The 20,371-nt window shown below is 40.6% G+C and overlaps 1 protein-coding gene across 1 annotated transcript; it reads right to left on the bottom strand.

Annotated features, from left to right (window-relative positions):
• Nucleotides 1–4,435: 4,435 nt before the first annotated feature.
• Nucleotides 4,436–6,960, bottom strand: LOC121783694 (trifunctional UDP-glucose 4,6-dehydratase/UDP-4-keto-6-deoxy-D-glucose 3,5-epimerase/UDP-4-keto-L-rhamnose-reductase RHM1-like). The gene is made up of 3 exons (XM_042181841.1): nucleotides 6,853–6,960; nucleotides 5,011–6,595; nucleotides 4,436–4,938 (listed from the first exon to the last, which is right to left on the bottom strand). The coding sequence occupies exons 2-3, from the start codon at nucleotides 6,580–6,582 to the stop codon at nucleotides 4,486–4,488; spliced, it is 2,025 nt and encodes a 674-aa protein (XP_042037775.1). The 5' UTR covers nucleotides 6,583–6,595; nucleotides 6,853–6,960; the 3' UTR covers nucleotides 4,436–4,485.
• Between the last annotated feature and the right edge of the window lie 13,411 nt (nucleotides 6,961–20,371).

Below are 20,371 nucleotides of genomic sequence, written 5' to 3'. Positions count from 1 at the left end.
ATGGCCTTCCGACCCAGAAATGGCGTCCGCCTCAGGGTGGACGCTGCCTGCACTATAGGCCGGCGGGGCGACGGCGGAATGGGGGCAGCCGGCGCGCCACCCCTATAGTGGATGCCCTAATAATGTGTGTTTTTTAATTTCGGACTTCTAGGAAGTCCTTGTGTTGCAAATTAAAGGCATGCTTCAAACAATCTTTAGGGCATCAGCAGTGGGGCGCGCCCTATGGCGCGCCACGTCATCAGTTTTATCCTCCTACCTCCCCACCTGCAGTTGGGCGCCCTAAGGCGCGCCACATCATCATTTTTTTAATATTTACAAAATCCATACGAATTTAAAAAAACTAATAAATTAAAATACGAATTTCAAAAACTTCATTTCATTTAATAAAAATTAATACATTACAATGCGAATTAAAAAAAATCCAAACTCAGCGACGGCGGTTACGAGCCCACACTTCTTCAACCATGTCGCTCATGAGCTGTGCATGATCCTGTTGGTTGCGTATTGAGGCATGTCTAGATAAAACCTCATTGAAGCCTACCGGTAACCCCTCTATCGGGTGTCTCGATCGACGTGCCGGACGAGCTAGATGCACGATCATCTTCATTCCAATCGGTGATGCTTCCGCCTTCATTCTCGACTATCATGTTGTGCATGATTATGCACGCATATATGACATCGGCGATGACTTCCTTGTACCAGGAACGAGCCGGCCCTTTCACAATCGCCCACCGTGATTGGAGCACACCAAATGCCGGCTCGACATCCTTCCGCGCCGACTCCTACTTTTGCGCAAATAAAACCCTCTTCTCACCAATTGGACAGCTGATCGTCTTTAGGAAAACTAGCCACCGTGGGTAGATGCCATCGGCCAAGTAGTACCCCATATGGTATTGGCGTCTGGTGGCAGTGAACTCGATGGCCGGGCCGTTGCCGTTACATTGCTCGGTGAAGAGGGTGGACGAGTTGAGGACGTTAATATCGTTGTTCGACCCGGCTACGCCGATGTAAGCATGCCAGATCCAGAGTCGATGGTCAGCGACGGCTTCGAGGATCATCGTCGGGTGGCTGCCCTTGTATCCACTTGTGAATTGGCCACTCCACGCCGTCGGACAATTCTTCCACTGCCAGTGCATACAGTCGATGCTCCCGAGCATCCCAGGAAACCCGTGCGCCGTCTCGTGCATCTGCATCAGACCCTAGCAATCAGTGGCAGTCGGCTTGCGCAAATATGTGTCGCCATAGGCCTCTACTATCCCATGACAAAAGCGCTTCAGACACTCGTGGCCTGTAGAATCCCCGTAGTGGAGGCATCGTCAAAAAGATCCGCCGTGGTGCCGTATGCCAACTGACGAATAGCAGTCGTGCACTTTTGCAATGGTGTAAGGCCGGGTTTGCCGATGCCGTCCTCCCGAAACGTGAAGTATTCATCACGTGAAGACAATGTCCGAATAATGCTGAGAAAAAGGTACCGCGACATTCTAAGCCGGCGGCGGAAAACAGTCGGTCCCCATCGTGGTTGATCGGCAAAATAGTTTTCAATCAGACGTCTGTGAGCTTCCGGGTGGTCGCGTCGGACATACGTCCTATGTCGAATAGGCCTATGGACTTGCTCAGCCGCCGCCTCCTCCTCGCGCTGCATTGCCGCATAGCATGCCGCCATGGCCTCTTCAACGGCTGCATCTAATGCTTCTGACGTCGAACTACCGGACTCAGACGAACTAGAACTATTGGTGTCGTCGCCGAGATTCATTTTGGTTGGATGTTGAGAGAGAATATGTAAAGAGATAGTCGATATGTTCGTATGTACAAATGAATGAGAAACGAGATTTAAATAGAAAATAAAAAATGCGTGCCATCGTCCGCGTAGCCCACAGTGGGGCGGACGATGGCGTGGCCGATGGCCTATCGTCCGCGGCCATCGTCTGCGTAGGCCCCAATGGGGCGGACGATGGCGCGGACGATGGACATCGTCCGCGCTATACTCCGCGCCCTTAGTATAGGGCGAGACGATCGTCCGCGGCCTATGTCACGCACCCGCAATGGGGCGGACGATGGCGGGCGCGGACGATGCGCGCCATCGGGCGTGCCATCATCCGTCCCATTGCGGATGGCCTTAGTAAAAGGGAATTACATGCTTCACAAACCCGTTACACTCACATTCAATTATGAAATTAATATATAAAAACGAGACCACCTCCACTAACATTTTTTACTCTTTTTTTCTATAAAACAAACAATATTTAAAAACTCATGTCGAATAAAAATGTATCTTTAAATTGCGGACGAGAGAGTAGTACGTTAGGCCATCCGCAACGCTGTCTCTTATTCGTCTCTTAACCGTTTCATCAATTCACTATTCATGGGCCCACTGTACTTTTCATCCCATCTCTTAACTAAGAGACAACACCTGCAACCCTCCATCTCTTAACCATCTCATCCCTTAACTATTCATTCGATTTCATTTTTTTATTTTTATTTCCAACAAATTCAATTAATAAAAACACACTTCATTAAATAAAATAAAATTACAACTTAAAATTCTAAAAAAATAAAAAACCACATTAATAAAATCTTAAAAAAAAAATAAAAATTACATAATTTAAAATCATCCGCTCACTCTCTCTAAATTCAAAATTTCAAAACTCAAAGAAGCAGAAGAAAGAGTTGTCTAATGGCGATCATGTGCGTCTACTGGTTGCCAAATTTTGCCCAAATGTGCTCCATTAGATCCTCATGGACTTGGGCGTGGGCGGTAGAATCACGTGTCCTTATCCGGACAAACAACCGATCTTGCATAGACGGATGCACTCCACTACGAGGCGGACTACTTGCGGTAGAGCTTCCCGGGGTTTCAGGGTCGAACCAATTTCCCGCCTCAGGTCCTTCGCCGGCGACAATCATGTTGTGCAAGATTATGCACGTATACATGATGTCGACCATATTCTCCATCCACGTACGAGACGTGGCTTTGATAATGTTGACGCGAGTTTGGAGAACCCCGAACGCTCTCTCCACATTATTGCGAGCAGCCTCTTGCTTCTGCGCTAAAAGAGCCTATTTTTCGTTCATCGGCCTGTTAAACGTCTTCACGAAGGTTGGCCACTTCGGATAGATGACGTCGGCAAGATAGTACACCATTTTATACTGCCGGTTGTTAGCGATGAAGTTGATGGCCGACGCTTTACCATTCAAAACTTCGGTGAAGAGGTCGGATTGGTTGAGCACGTTGACGTCGTTGTTCGATCCGGGGACCCCGAAATACGCATGCCAAATCCATAGCCGGTAGTCGGCAACGGCCTCGAGTATAACGGTGGGGTGGGTGCTTTTGTGGCCTCTCGTGTATGACCCCCTCCACGCCATAGGGCAATTCTTCCATTGCCAATGTATGCAATCGATGCTGCCAAGAATCCCGGGGAATCCTTGCACTTGTTCGTGAAGTCGGAACAGAAACTGACAATCTGCTGTGCTTGGTTTTCGGAGAAATTCATCGATGAAGGCTGCCCGGACGCCTTTGCAGAAGTTCATCAAACACATTCTCCCAGTGCTTTCCCCAATGTGCAGGTATTAGTCGAACAAATCCGCCGTTTGTCCAGTAGCAAGCTGACGGATTGCTGCAGTACATTTCTGGAACGTCGTGTGACTGGGACGGCCAACGGCGTCGAACCCTTCTTGGAAGAACTCTTCCCGGGCTGCCAATGTATTTGCGATATGCAGAAATAGCCGTTTCCGCATACGGAAACGGCGATGGAAGTAGGTCTCTCCTCATACCGGGTTCTCACAGAAGTAATTTGAGGCGCATTTGCTCAAATGGATCCATGAATGGATTAAATTTGGGAGAAGCATAATGTTTTGAGATGAAGAATGTAGAGTGTTTGAGAGTGTTTGAGTGAGAATAGAGAGTTTTTTTTGGTGGATTAATTTGTTAGAATGATTTGATATTTATAGAAGTGATTGGGGGCTTAAAAAAATACAAAAAAATAAAAAATTTGTAAAAAACGGCTATATACGGCTAGTATAATTTTGGGATTTTTTTTATATATTTTATTTTTTCCGAATTAAAAAAAAATACATTTTCAACGGAAATAAACGACGCCCACTCGCGGGCAGGCGAGTGGGCGTCACGGACGAACCACAACTCGCCACGTGGCCAACGCGCGTGGCGAGACAGCTTGCGGACTGCCTCTCCGCGACGAGACACCGGACGGGATGGGGATGGGCTGGGGACGAGACGGAGCCCGCAACGCTGTCTCGATGCGGTCTTGTCTCTCCAAGACGAGATAGAGACAGCAACAAGACGCATTGCGGATGGTCTAAATTCGAACATATTTTGGCCTAAAAACTTAATTGTCTTCCTTGCAATCTACTTAAGATGCTGTGGAGTATCACTGTTCATACAAGAATTAAATACAAGAGCACAAAGTTTTTGGGGCATTCGGCTAAAAATAAAATTGATGGAAATTAGTCGACATAGGAAACAACGCTTCACTTGGGTGGGGTCTTCCTGTTTGGTTCAAAGACGTACTTGATCAACGACTCCTTGATCGAGAGCAACTCAGGGAACTCTTTCTTCAGTTTAGACGCATCCATCTCGTTGTTGCTTCTGGGAGCAACAATGACCTTTGCTTGTTCCTCGAGGGTGAAATTGGCGTACTTGAAATTCGGGTCAATATATTGCTTGTACATCTCCAGCACCTCGTTGTGGCTGACGACACCCGGGTTGGTGAAGTTCCAGATGCCTCTGAGGTTTCGTTTTGCCATCTCAATTGCAATCGGAAGAAGCTCATCCAAGATTGTCATGCTGTTAGGGATGTTAACCACCTTGTTGTACTTGGAGATCTTGGTAACGAAATTGCGCGGGTTGCTCAGGTCTGAAGATATCGGCATCCGGACTCTCAGCGTGCAGACGTTGTCGTATTCTTTCAAGAGCGATTCCACCTGATAGAGTGCACACCAAAAGTTAGCATGCAAATATATGACAAGTAATTTGCAACCTAAACAAAATATTACCATCGCCTTCGTCTTGGAATAGAACGATCCGATGAAATTGGGTGTGTCTTCCTCCTTGTATCCAATGCCAGAACCCTCAGGGTGCGCAGCATCGTATTCAAAGATGCAGCCAGTCGCAAAATTCAGCATCAGGAGTCCGTTCTCTCTGCATGCATCGGCCAAGGTCAGCGTGCCAACAACATTGACACGAATCGTCTCAGTCTTATGGCTTTCACACCAATCGACGTTGGGTCTACCGGTTAAACCAGCTGCATTCAGAACATGTGTAGGCTTCACAGCATTAATGTCGGCCAAAACCTGGAGGCGGTTCTCAAGACGCCCCTTTCCATACTCATATGCTATCCCCTGTTTCTCACACAATTTTCCAAGCAAACCACCAATCCACCCCGTCCTGCCATATATCAAGAACCGGAAGGCTGGCTTCTCCATTGATTGGCCAGTCTTGGAAGGCGGCACCACCATCTTCTGAGTAGAGTTAGCAGTGAATTCGGCCTTCCCAGACTCGTACTGCTCAGCTCCGTCAAAATGCCTCTCGATTCCACCAGGCATCATCAGCATTCTAGGATGAGGAAGCAGTGCACCCGATACATCACCCCACCAATCAGGATTGCTGCTGTACCACTCAATCGTCTTCTTCAAACCCTCCTCCCACGGGGTCCTCTCTGACCAACCTAACTCCTTCAGCTTCTGGTCGTCCAGGAAATACCGTTGATCATTAAAAGGCCTGTTATCCACGAACTCAATGACCTTGTCGGGATCCATCTTGAACAGCTTGCACATGTCGCTGGCTACATCGATCACCCTCCTCTCCTTCTTCGTCCCAATGTTGTAAACATGACCAACTTCTCCCTTGTGGAGAACGATCTCAAAGGCTTCTGCAACATCCTCACAATAGAGGTAACTTCGAACGTTGGATCCATCACCATGGATGGGAAGAGTTTTCCCTCTCATGGCCAAGAGGATGAACTTAGGAATCAACTTTTCCGGAAACTGATTGGGGCCATAAACATTATTACCTCTCGTGGTAATAACAGGCAATCCATAAGATCTACCATATGCCATAACGAGCATCTCAGCCCCAGCCTTTGTTGCTGAGTAAGGGTTTGTTGGCAGGAGCTGCGAGGCCTCTTGGTTTCCAACAATAGCATCCTCCTCGGTCTCTCCATAGACCTCATCCGTGCTAACATGGATAAACCTTCTAATCTGTCCGGTTACCTTGCACGCCTCCAAGAGCACATGGGTTCCATAAATGTTATTCTTGGTGAACTCGAAACTGTTACCAAAGGAATTGTCAACATGGGTTTGGGCAGCGAAATGCATTATTGTGTCAATGTTCTCAGCGACGAGAAGGTAATTGACAAGGTCAGCGCTGCTGATGTCTCCCTTGACAAACTTGAAGTTGGGAGAGGATTTGGAAGGAAGGAGGTTCTTGAGATTGGAGCAGTAATCAAGCTTGTCGAGCACGACAATCTTGTATTCGGGATAGTTTCGTATAAGCCTGTTGGCGACATGAGAAGCGATGAATCCAGCAGCCCCAGTGATGAGGATGTTTTTCGGTGTAAAGTTCGACATTGTTGCTTAGTATCTACAGCAGAAAAGCAACCATGTTTTCATACTAGGATAGCATCTGCTTAAAGAAAAATCAGCTAACATCCATAACAAAAATATGATTCACATTACATATCAAGTTTTATTCTTTTAAATGGATATTAAATGACGCATGAAATCATCACATTCATCTCAATAGAACCCTAGATCAATCTCATGGATCCAATTGGATCATCGCATATAACATTGAATACAGACTCCACAATGAATTAATGCAGGGTGAAAGAAACTCACGTTTATTCTGCGATAATGACTCGGACTTGGAAATAGGGGAAGAAAAGGGGGAGAGAAGATTGAAATGGGAGAGAGAAGTGAATGGTTAAGACAAGGAGCGGCGAAAAGAATGGAACTATCATTTACCTCTATTCAAATTTGCACTTTTCATCCTTCCCAATTATAGATCAAGTGATCAAATACACCTGATGTGATTGATTTTGGAGAGACTTAACCTTATCATTTGTTTTGTAATTAATGATACACAATATAAAGATAGATATTTAAATTATTGTTTACATTATCGGAGCAGAAAGGTAAAGTAAGAGAGAGGATGAGAAAAAATTGATAAAGTAAAAGAGAATGAGAAAAAGTGGGTTAAGTATGATAGATGAGAGAAAAAAGTGGAAAAAGTAAGAGACAGAAACTTTCTATTTTAAGAAATGATACTATTTTTCATGGACATCTCAAAACGGAAAAATATGACTATTTTTTGTGGACGGAGGGAGTACAAAAAATTGGGAAATTGGTCCATAAAACCATCAACTATCGCCAAATTTTAGTATTTTCCACGAACATTAAAATTGGTCTAAAATATCACAAATATTACATTTTGTTTGTTATTTCTCAACCCAGCCAATATGACATCTTCGGCAAAAATCTTACTAATGATTGGGCAACTGTTAAATATTTATGATATTTTTAGATTAATTTTTAAATTCGTGACAAGTAGGATAAAAAACTACGTAGAAAATCACGTTTATTTAGTAGTGCCAATTAGGATAAAAAAAATGTACGGAAGTTGGTTGGATATGTTGATTGACCTATCATGAGAAATAACAAACAAAGTACTCCCTCCGACACATACATATAGGTCATTGGATTTGACACATGTTTTAATGCGTAATTGATAAAGTTAGAGAGAAGAAGAAAAAGTTGTTGAAATTATGTAGTGGATGGTGGAGTCCATAAATGATAAAGTAAATGAGAAGGAGAAAAATGTTTCCATAAATGAATATGGACTATTTGTATGGGACGGACAAAAAAGGAAATATGACATATTTCAATGGGACAGAAGGAGTATAAAATTTGGGATATTTTAGACCAATTTTAAAATTCATGGGAAATACCAAATTTTAGCCTAAGTTTATGATTTTAGAGACCAATATGCCTAAAAAAATCGAATTTCAATTCCAAATTTTCTCAATTCTACAATTTGATTTAAATTCTATATCGAAAGAAGATAATTGTAATTTAAAATAGTTATAAAATTGGGCACATTTACGCACAACACACACTACAAACACACTTGCACATACACTATGTAATTTCTTCAAATTTAATTTCATATCAGTTATATCATATTTAACTGAACAAAGGATTTGGAATTGAATTACTCCCTTTATCTACCATTTCATAGTCCAATTTGACTCACCACGGGTATTTAGAAATTGTTCAACTTTATGAAGTAAAATGGAGAAAAAAGTTAGTGCATTTTGAGTCTCACTTTTATAGTTTTATATATTGGTTATATAATTGAATGTCAATGTAATGATTTAGTTCACAGGATTCACTTAACTAAAATGGAAAGAACGTAAATGGGACTTGGAATTGCGGACGTTTCGAATAACAAAATGAGACATATTTTCATGGGCGAGTGGACCCTGAGTTCATTTCAAAATTGGTTCATGGAAAATTGAAGTTTTGCACATTTTAGTCCCTAGTGTAGGAAAAATCATGTTATAAGGAACTGAACATGGAAATTATATTTGAAGTGATTCAAATGACTATTTTAACCTTAAAGCCATGAAGGGCGTATAAATAATTTTATTAATCTTATTATTACTTTCTTACACAATTATCATTTATAAAGTTAATAAATGACAATTTTTTAACATTAAATTATTTTTTCAATCATTATTTAATGTAAATACTTAATCCACTAATGACATCTTGAATTATGACAAGATAACTTATTTTCTCATTTGATGGAGTACTATATATTATTCCTTGTGATTCATAATTCTTCTCATTTTCTTGATTCTCGCATGAATCTTCTCAAAATTATCTTAATTAATATTTAAAATAATTTATTAAATGATATTCAATGGTGGTGCAACACTCACACATGACATAACTCTTTCGGCATCAAATTTTAATTTTTATATCATTTATAAAATTAATAAATTTAATAAATTCATAAGTAATTAGAATTAAAATGAATGCATACAATATAAATTAACGCTAATGCGAATTATTTATATAATCATATGTAAATTCAAGTAACTTGTCATTGTATAAAGGCGGAAGGGATCAGCTAAGGCATAAGCTACTCCACCATATAATACACTAATGAAAAATAGACAAGTGGAATCTATTTATAAAATTAAATAAAAGACCACCTTCATATCTTCACTCGTAAATTCCCACATGCCATTCAATAATTCCTCAATCAATTTCCCCTTCCTAAACCCCATTTCTCTCTCCTCTCCCAAAATGGCGCTGCCTCAGCTCCTGCATTCTCCTCCATCTCCATCGCCGTCCTCCTCCACCTCCCTAATCTCCCCCAAACCCCAATTAAACCCCGCCCGCAGTTTCCTCTCCCCACCGCTCCGCCGTCGCCCCCATCCCCTGTCGTGCGCCGCCTCCTCGTTCCCGGAGAAGCACCACACAAATCCTATATCCGACTACGCGGCGGAGCTCTCCCTCTTCCCCCTCCCCCTCGTCCTCTTCCCTGGCGCCTGAGTCAGTGCTATGAAAATGTAGACATCGGAAATCAGGCAATAGTGAATTACAGGAATGATATGTCAGAAATCACATGGCTTGAATCGGTGTGTGCGAACGAACAGAGAGGGAAATCGGTGTTTCTTCCTCCTAAAGACAAAGGAGTTGCAGTGTAGGGAGGGAGAGAGTAATGAGTAATGAGTAATGAGTGAAGATGTGAAGGTAGTCTTTTATTTAATTTTATAAATAGATTCCACGTGTCTATTTTTTATTAGTGTATTATATGGTGGATTAGCTTATGCATTAGCTGATCCCTTCCGGTATAAAGGTAAGCACCAAGTCATAATCCGGGTGCACAAAAATTCACAACTACCAACAGTGGTAGCTATTTTCTTTTGCCTGACTAATTTGAATTTTATGAAAATATTCCAAACTCATTAAGTGTCACGACCGAACTTACTGGTAATAGTAAGTTTGGCTTAAAATGAAATTAGGGGAAAAAGGAAAAAGAGACATAGATATGATAATTAAAACTTAACATGATTTCCAAAACGAACTTAAGTGGTCATAGAATGATGAATCAGAGTATCGACATTTGCAGCATAAGAGTTTAAGACAACGAGTTATGCACGAGGACACAATTCATTGGACATCTTTAAGCTAACTTATTTGTCGTCTCTGCTCAACACCACCATCTCTCGTTCACGTTCAATCTGCACGTTAGAAAAAGACATGCATAGTTAAGTACTTGATATACTCAGGGGGTTCATGCTGAAAATATATTTTTCGTGAAAGAGTTTTGTCAGTCACAATTGAGTAGACACAGAGTTTTAACTTAAAAAGGCCCGAGACACTAAAATATCTTATTCGTAAAGTTTGATTGCAATCTAAGTTCATAGTAGATACCATATCTGAAACGTATATGAACCGGGAATGTGGCCACATTCAACCACAGTCACCGGGCCGGTCAACTCACGATCCCCATATGTGTACACTAATCCGAGTAGGGTTTGCGGCCCTACCAGTGCCCGAATTCGATGAAACATAATTAGCATAGCCAAGCGAATATGTATTTCATAAAACAAATATGACATGACTAAACATACATAGCATAGCATAGTTTTCACATAAACATATATACTTAGGAAGGTAAGTTCATAAAAGAATGCCCACCTTCTACTTGTTTTACTTCCTTGTATTAAGCTTGGCAGATTCTATCCTTGTATAGACTCATAGGGATGAGTCTTTGTTTTCATCTATGCTATTGGCTAAATGCAAAAAAACATTATGGTTCAAAACTTAAGTTTTGTAGAAGGGGGTTTCGTGTAGTGGAATAAATTCCCATTTGCATATATATATTTGGTGTTAATTTGATCTTCATGTCCCTAGGCTTGCGATTTATGGGTCAGTTTCTTACTTTCTCTCGACTTGTGAACTAATTGGAGTTCTAAACATGGATGGATATTAAACTGGAGTTGTTGAGCTATGGCTGTATGCATAAGACATTTTGATGCTTTTGTGTTGTATGGTGAATGAGAAATCTAAACTGGGAAGGTGTGTGTATGATTACCTGATTCCTTGTGGCTGATGAGCTGGAAAAACTCCTACTTTAAAATAGTGCTTGAAAGTCACAACAGCTTCTACTCACTCTCTTTTTCTCGGTTGTGATTTATGGGATAAAAGAATGTGATTTTGAAGTGATGAGTGGTGAAGGGAAACAAGTGTTGAAGGGGAATACATACATATATATCTGCTGTTGCGGTTTGTTGGGATCTTGGCTTGTTGTTGCTTCATTATTGGCTGCATTGGGAGTGTCCTTGTGAAGTTTTGTAACGCCCCACTTTTCGAACCCTAAGACGATTGCTTTAATTTCTTTTAATGTCGCGAATTAAATGACGGATTGTTATGTGATTTCTTTGGTGACCTAATTTTGATTTGACTGAATCAACTTCGTTGATTTTTATGACGTGACTTTTAAATAATTGATGCGGGATGAAATATATTGCGGTGAATTATTTTCCTAAGGGTGAGTGAGATTAAATAGGATCATCAATTTTTCAACTTGCCCTTTTCGACCACTATTAATTATTGGAGAGGAATTCTATTTTCTTGGATTTAATTATTTGTTTGGGATAATCATCAAAATTAAATCCAAAGCCCAATTACTTTATTTCTTCATGAGAAAAAAAAAGATCCCTATGCTACTCCAAGGGAGGTTTCGAAATTTCCCTAACTATGGGAGGAGGAAATTATTGCACTATATTAATTGATATCCTAATTATTTCTTTCCATGAATGAATTGGAATATCCTAGCAAATCTTGCCTTACCTTATTCTATTAAAGATTTGGAAATTTTTCCTTGTGGGAGGAACCCAATTACACGCCTACTTCCCTATGTTTTAGAAGGATTATTATTAATTTTCTATTCCGTATTATTTTATTCTACTCCGTGAAATACAAAATTTAATCATAGGCTAATTAAATAGCCTATGATTTTCAAAAATTTCCCCTTATTCCTCCCCATAGTTCACGCCAATCTCCCCCTCAAATCTCCTTCAAACCTTCATTTAATTAATTCTCCAAATCTCCTTTAATTAATTGGGATTCCATTGCGCTCTATAAATAAAGGGTGAGAGAAAAAAACCTAGACCAAAACTACACGCCTCCCTCCCTCCTCATTCCACATGCCCCATCTCCTCCCCACACCTCTCCCACTTGTTCTTCTACTCCACTCAAGATCTTTTCATCCTTGCCAAGAGCTGTTGAAGAATCAAGATTTATATTTGTTCTACCGATCGTTTCAATCAAGAAAGGTACAATCGAGCTTTTTCTTCATCCTCTCCATTCAAACATTGTTTTGACTCCCTCATGCATATAGTGAGTATATGGATTTCAAATCTAGGAATTTAATTGGTGGGAATTCGTGTCTGAATGAGAACAAATTGTGAATATGCGTTTTGAATGAATTTGTGTGAAGTCTAAATGAATCATGGGTGAATGATGTGTGACTATATGAGAACATGATTGTGAGAACCTTTTTAAGCATGGTTGTGTGCTGGAAGCATAAAAAGGTTGTGTTTGGATGAATGAGGATAAAACCCTAATTCGAATTTTGAAGCATGAAATCTGTAGTGTTCGGACAGTAGGTTCCGACGCATGTTTGACTGAGCAAACAAACTCCTTTTTGTACGATTCTTTTTTCTGAGTAACCCTCAAGGTGTCTTCTATGTCGTGTGTGAATTTGAACCTATTTGGACGAAAGATGAATTTTTGGTGAACTTTTGAAGTTGACTGCGCAGTTCTGCCTGAAATTGTTTTTCTCGACCAATGAGTCACGTTTTCGATTTGACCGACCTAAAAAGATTATTTTGATGTGAAATTTTAACTGAATGATATTCGATGTGTCTACTGTATTGTGGGTAAGTTTCAGCCCCAACGGAGGCCGGATAAATTTTAAATGATTTTTACAAAATGACCGCGCTTTCCTGCCAGATTTCTATCCTTGCAAAAATAACGATGTTGTTGTATTTTAAATGATATACATGATATGTATGTGTTAAGGAACCCACTCTATGATGAAGTGATGTGTTATTCGATGATGCATGCTACGGTGTGCTTCCTTTTGTTGTTGGGGAAAAGGGAAACGTTGGGGACATGCATAATTATGAGTCAATGTTTGTGACTGATTGGTAATACATATTATCTAAAGGTGATAACTCGTGCACGAAGCGTGATAACAAAGGGAAAGAAGTACTTAAGGTCTAAACGGTCAAGGTGAGCTTTCTTTTAACTAAGGACAATGTCCTAAATACTTTATCGGTGAAAATTACTATGTTTATCATGCCGTGTTTTGTTTTAACGTGCCTATCTGATGTGGCTTTTGCCAATATTATTTAAATCTAATTCGGGTCCTCGTAGGGCCACAAACCCTACTTGGATTAGTGTACACCTATGGTAGATCGTGTGCTAGCGTACGGGCTGGCCGGTCTAGTGACCAGGTTTGCGGCCGCATTCCTTGTCATGTATTGGCAAATATGACTAACGTCTATGGGAAAATGACTGATCAGTCGACTTTTACTATGAGAAATGATTTTGAGTGCCTCGGGCCTTTCTAAAGCTAAACCCCGATGGTTACTTACGTATGGCATGATAAATTATATTTTTACTAAAAAAATGTTTTAGGCATGAGCCACTGATTATTATTTTTATAGTACTCAGCCCTGCATGTGTTTTCCCTATATGCAGGTTGAGCGGTGACGAGCGGTTGATGGTGTTGAGCAAATATCAATAAAAACTATGGTTGTCTTGAAACACCGAGTGTCGTTGTGTCTCCACACATGACTTCACTCTTCTCTTGGATGCTTCCGCTGTGACATTTCCTTTACTTGTCTTTTATTAAACTTTGACGTTGTCTATTTGAATGTTTGAATACTTGGTATCTTTTGAATAATGTCAAACCCTTGGTCGTTTTATCAATTATGGGTCAAACCTTTATTGAAACCCTAGTTTTCTATGTCTGTTCTTTAAGTTCTTTAATCATGATCACCCGCATTTATTAACCCTAAAGGGCGGTCGTGACAATTTTAATGGAGTATACTTGAGGGAGTAGCTGCTCCTGGGAGAGAGAAGTGCAGGAGCTGACTTGCCAATTTAGACATGGCCCTTGCTCTTCATTCCTTTGTTTGGTCAGTTTTTCTCACAAGATTAATTGGTTTTGTTTGTTCATTGCAGGTTTGTGAAGGAGAAGAAGAAGGGTGGGCTGGGCTGGGCTGGTCTTCAAGCTGCTGGGTCAGAAAGAGGGCTCGAAAAAGGACTCTTGGGCTTGAAGAAGAGGGCCAAAATATGTAATATTGTATAACCTCAATATTTGTGATCTATAGATACTTGTGTATATGTATGGACTTTGTAAAACACACTAGCTCTATTTTCGTGGTGTAATTTTTGATTTCATTATTCATGTACTTCATTTCATTTCCTAAACAAATTCATAAATCCCATATTCGTCTTCGTAATAATCGTCAAATCAAATCTATTTATATTTCAATACTCTAAATTTCGATAGGCGCAAAAGCAAAGCTTAACAATCACTTCATTCATTTCCAAAAGGAATCGCAAGGCGACGTGCGTTATAAGTCCGATCAAAATTCTATAAGCTGAGGCAATTTTAAAAGCTGGGTCTTACATTAAGACATAGATAAGAATCAATAAGATAATAATAAAGAAGATTCATGCGAAAATTAAGAAAATGAGAAGATTCATAAATCGCGAATAATGATATAATACTACTATAAAATATGAAAGTACGTCGTCAACTCGTCATCCTATGGAGGAACTCGATTTCCACTCAAAATGATGTTTATGGAACACCAAATAAACAAAAATTGGTCCTCCCTCTTCCTTCCGCCATTAAACGTCACAAGTTGATCTGACTCGGATTTTAAGAAATATAGAGAAAAGTGATTGGAAAAATGTTAGTGGTACGTGAGTCCTATTTTTATATACGAGTATTAGTTTTATAACAAAACAAAGCTGTTAGAAGTAAGTGTGACAAGTATTGATAGACAGACTGAAAAGGAAACTAGTGATAAAGTAATGTCGGATGGAGGATGTAGTTGAATCGGAGCTAAGTTCCTCAAGGTTGAGGATTTTCCTTTTCATAGATAGTGAATCACATCCTGAGTTCCACCACTATGAACCTTGGCTCCAACGAGGTCAAGTCAGAGGCGTTAAATTCTGAAGGGTATTGAAGGAATTCATCTCATTTAACCGGTTTCGGCTGACATAAATCTAAAATAAAATTATGGATTAATTTTTCCACCTATTAGAGCATCCACAGTGGGGCGGACGATAGTCTGCCCGATGCATCGAGCGGGCTATCGTCCGCCACTGTACCAAGGCGGACGATGGCACATCCATTGTCCGCGCCCTATGCATCGTCCACAGACGATGTGCCTCGGAACACACATCATCTGCGGTATCGTCCGCCCTATTGCGGGCGACGCGGTATCGTCCGCCTCTACTCCCGGCGGCTTCCCTCCGTGCCGCCTCCAAATCCTCCTGCATGCTCAGGAGCAATGTTTGAAGCAAACTCTTCTCCACAGGGTCCACCGCCGCCCGCCATTCGGCCATCGTCTTGACCATCTGAGCGCGCGTTTGTTGACGCGCGAAGAATTTGAGATCCACTGTGGATTGGCCAAGGGGGGATGCTGACTGGACCTCCTTAGCATACATGAGACTTCCAACTGCTGAAGCATATGGAATCCTTCTCATTGCTTGTATCTCAGACGGCGTTTTAGGGCACATCTCTTGAGATAAATGGATGCCGTGTCTAAAAGGAAAGAAACCTTTCTTGGCGTCCTGCATGCTAAAACGACTAAGTATTGTGTTGATGTAAGGTTCTTGAGATAAGCACAACATCTTCTTTTCTCGATTCCGAAGAACCTTGATCGCGAGGATGTGTCCCGCGTCTCCTATATCCTTAATCTCGAACTGGTTTGACAACCATGTTCGTACTGATGACAACATTTTTTTATTGTTTCCAATTAGAAGAATGACATCTACATATAAAACTAAGAACACCACATTCCCCTTATCAACTTTCTTATACACTCAGCTCTCACTTGGGCACTTTTCGAATCCAAACTTGCGAACAGTTTGATCGAAACATTGGTTCCACGATCTAGATGCTTACTTGAGGCCATAAATGGCCTTCTTAAGCTTCCAAACCATGTGTTCTTTGTCCTTTATGGCATATCCTTCGGGTTGTTCCATGTAGATGGTCTCCTCAAGACTGCCGTTGAGAAACGCAGTCTTAACGTCCATCTGCCATACATCCCAATCCATATAAGCTGCAATAGACAACAGTATCCGGATCGATTTGAGCATGGCCACTGGGGAGAAGGTCTCATCATAATCGATGCCTTCCTTTTGGGTATACCCCTTGGCCACTAGTCTTGCTTTGAAGACTTTAACTCGTCCATCGGGTCCACGTTTACGTTTATATATCCACTTGCTCCCAATGGCAGTACAACCTTCGGGTAGGACGGACAAATCGTAGACGTCTTTGTCTATCATAGATTGTAGTTCCGAATCCATTGCTTTCACCCATTCGCAATGATCGACATCTGCCAGCGCTTCCGCAAAGTTCCAGGGATCTAATACATTGCTGTCCGATGAGTGATCCATAGATTCCCCCAAACCAATGTATCTGTCGGGCTCATGTGAGACCCTCCCACTGCGGCGTGGCACTACAATATTTTGAGTAGAATTTGAAGTTTCAGGAATTGTTTGTACACTTGGTACTTGTTCTTGGTTAATGGAACTTGTGACAGAAGTTTGCTCATCAAGAGCCACTTCACTGCTGGGTTTTTGATTCATTATATAGTCTTCCTCTAAGAATGTCGCGTGAGTGCTCACAATGATTTTCTTATCTCGGAGACTAAAGAATTCATAACCTTTCGTCCGTTTGGGGTATCCTATAAACAAACATACCTCCGTCCTAGATCCTAGCTTAGTTGGATCCTTTTCCAATACATGAGCCGGACAACCCCAAACCTTTAGATGTGCAAGGTTGGGCTTACGCCCAGTCCACAACTCATATAGAGTTTTAGGTATGAATTTTGATGGTAAATTGTCTAAAATGTGACTTGCAGAAGGCAAGGCATGTCCCCAAAACGAAATAGGCAGACGTGCATAACTCATCATCGATCGAACCATGTTTAATAAGGTCATTCTCCTTCTTTCAACCACGCCGTTCTGCTGGGGCGTGCCCGACGCAGTCAGTTGGTATTCAATTCCAACTTCTGATAAGTAGTCCAAAAATTCGGCACTGAGGTATTCGCCTCCACGATCAGATCGTAGGCATTTGATATTCTTCCCATGATACTTCTCCACAAGAGTCTTAAAGTCTTTAAACTTGTCAAAAGACTCTGACTTGTGACGCATCAAGTAGACATATCCAATTTTCGAGAAGTCATCAATAAAAGTAATGAAGTATCGAAAACCACCTCTTGCCTCAGTAGACATTGGTCCACATACATCGGAATGAACGAGCTCAAGTACTTCCTTGGCCCTATTGCCCTTAGCCTTAAAAGGCCTCTGGGTCATCTTGTCTTCTAAGCATGACTCACACTTATGAAAAGGTTCCTCCTCTAGACCTTTGATAAGATCTTGTTGAACAATAGAATGGATCCTCCTTTCATTGGCATGACCAAGTCTAAGGTGCCACAAGTATGTTTCATTCATTGAACTTGAAGGTTCCTTTCATTTCTTTGAAATTTTCGATGTTGTATGAGTTCTGATTTGCGATTATTAAACTGTGTAGAAGTGATTGTATACAGATTGTTTTCCATGATACCACGACAGATATAAGAACCACATTTCTTGATAATGCATGTCATCAAATGAAATCGAATATCCATTAGAAACAAGTTTAGAAACTGAAATTAAGTTTCTTCTAAAAGAAGGTATCAACAAAACATTCTTCAAAATAAAAAATCTATCACTACTAAAACGCAAATAAATGTCTCCCACTGCAACGGTTGCCACTTTGGTAGCGTCGCCCAGCTGGACTTTGATCTCACGATCATGTAGCCGTCTTGTCACCTGCATTTAGTCAGGATCAAAACAAATATAATCAGTGGCTCATGTGTCAATAACCCAAGTGGAAATTGATGTCGAAGTCAAACAAGACTCGACAACTAGAGCCTGGTGCATACCTGTAGCCTTACCCCGTTTAGGACAGTCTGGCTTCTAATGCCCCTTCTCTCCGCACTTGAAACACTTCCCCGTGGGCTTCTTGTTAGCCCTCTTCTTCTTCTTTCCATTAGCTATCTAGGCCGGTCCTGAGTTCGGTGCCTGCCTTTTTCCTTTGCTAGGCTTTAAGCTAGAGGAACGAGGCGCCGAAATCATCATGGCCGCCTTAGCCTGAACCATAAGGTCCTCTGCCGACTGAAGTTCAGTCAATAGCTCTGCCAAGGTGTAATTCCTTTTGTTCATCTCGAAGTTGAGCTTGAACTGTTGGAAGCTAGGGGGAAGACTTTGAAGGATGATAGTCACCTAGGACTCGGGATCGATCGTCCCTCCTAAGACCTCAATTTGGTTGAGGTGGCCCTTCATCTCGAGGACGTGGTCCCTCACAGACGAGCCTTCCTTCATTGTCTTCGACATGATACTCCGAAAGGCTTGAGACTTAGCCGTTCGATTCTGAGTACCAAAAAGATTCTTGAGATTCTGCATAATCTAGGCGGCAGTTTCCATAGCAGAATGCTGATGCTTGAGTACTGATGACATAGATGCCAACATCTAGCACTTAGCCATCTCATTCGCCTTATGCCACCGTCTGTGTGCATCACTGACTCCTGCCGCAGCGTTAGCCGGCGGCACTAGAGGTCACGGGGTGGTGAGCACAAAGATGTACTCATCTGCTATGAGAACGATGTCCAAATTTTGTTTCCGTTCTATGTAATTTTGCCCTCGAGTTTATTTTCTTTGAAATTGCAGAAAGAGGATTGAACGACATATTGACGATTTGATTTGCACTGCAAAACATAGTATTTTACTATTGTCATAAACTTATGTAAGAAGTTTGATTAGATTAACCATAAAACTTTTCAAAATCTTACAACTGTAAAATCAAAATTTTGTACCCTCCAGAGGAAGTCAATACGCATTAAAATCTTATAATTTTACTGGTCACAACACCGACGTATAGTCCAGCGACCACAGAGTGGCATGGCCGCCTAATGTTGCCTAAGCAAGACCATCTCTTTAGCATTACAGAGTCTTATTTCTACAACACACTCCCATAATAATGCTCATGTGCTGCTAACAAGATCAAGCTATCTCATAAATCTTGTGTGAACTTCTGAATCTCGCAGTTTCTTAGGATTATTGTCCCAATAGAGCATGCAGCGATAATATTGGAAACTACATTCTAGTTCATACTATTTATATTTGAGAAGTCCGCCCTCATGAACTTGCTATTTTCTTAGGATTATTGTCCCCACAGAGCAGGTGGTGATAATATTAGAAAAATGCTTCATAAATTGCAGACCAATTGATGGAGACCATATACAAACGTTGAGATCATAATTATAGCTTAGATATTTTGGGTTATGGTTTTTCTTTAATTATCCTTAGCCTTAGGGTAGAGAAAGACTTTCATTAAATTCTGTTGGTATTAAATTTGCTGGATAATTAAATCTTTTATTAATTGGTATCTTCCTTTAGGAAATTATTGTTCTAGAATATAATTATTATCTATGTCTACTATAAGATATGTCTAAAATAAATAAATTATTTAATTCATAATAAGACATGAAAAATTAAATTCAAATTAATTCCGTGTTCAAGATTAGGAAGAGATATTTCATTATTTAATGTATTCATACATATCTATCCTTTTTAGGATCTTAGATATATAAATGTTAGGAAACTATTAAATTATTCTTATCCATATCATCTAGGAATCAAAATAATATTATTTATTTCCATAGATATAGAAAATAATAAAAATATTCCTTAAAACTAGACAAATATTAGGAAACTATTAAATTATTCTCATCTATATCATCTAGGGATAAAATAGTATTATTTATTTCCATAGATATAGATAATAATAAAAATATTCCTAAAATCTAGACAAATCTTCCAAAAAGATTTTATTTCCATTAAATAATAATATTTTAATGATATCTTTTAATAAAATAATTAAATAATCATTAAAATAATCCTTCATCGTTATCTCATTGTACGAGGTTCGAACGAACGATGAACGATGAAGATCCGACGAATTCGTCGTCGAATCACGACGCAC

Source organism: Salvia splendens, chromosome 21 (genome assembly GCF_004379255.2).
Source record: "Salvia splendens isolate huo1 chromosome 21, SspV2, whole genome shotgun sequence".
Lineage (NCBI taxonomy): Eukaryota > Viridiplantae > Streptophyta > Magnoliopsida > Lamiales > Lamiaceae > Salvia > Salvia splendens.
This window is presented reverse-complemented; position numbering and strand designations above follow the sequence as displayed.

What these genes read in the sequence shown, in the direction of transcription:
- LOC121783694 (XM_042181841.1), bottom strand. Translation starts at nt 6,582, where the DNA reads ATGTCGAACTTTACACCGAAAAACATCCTCATCACTGGGGCTGCTGGA. An exon ending in ATTCCAAGACGAAGGCGATG is followed by an intron (nt 4,939 to 5,010) that starts GTAATATTTTGT and finishes GCACTCTATCAG; the next exon opens with GTGGAATCGCTCTTGAAAGA.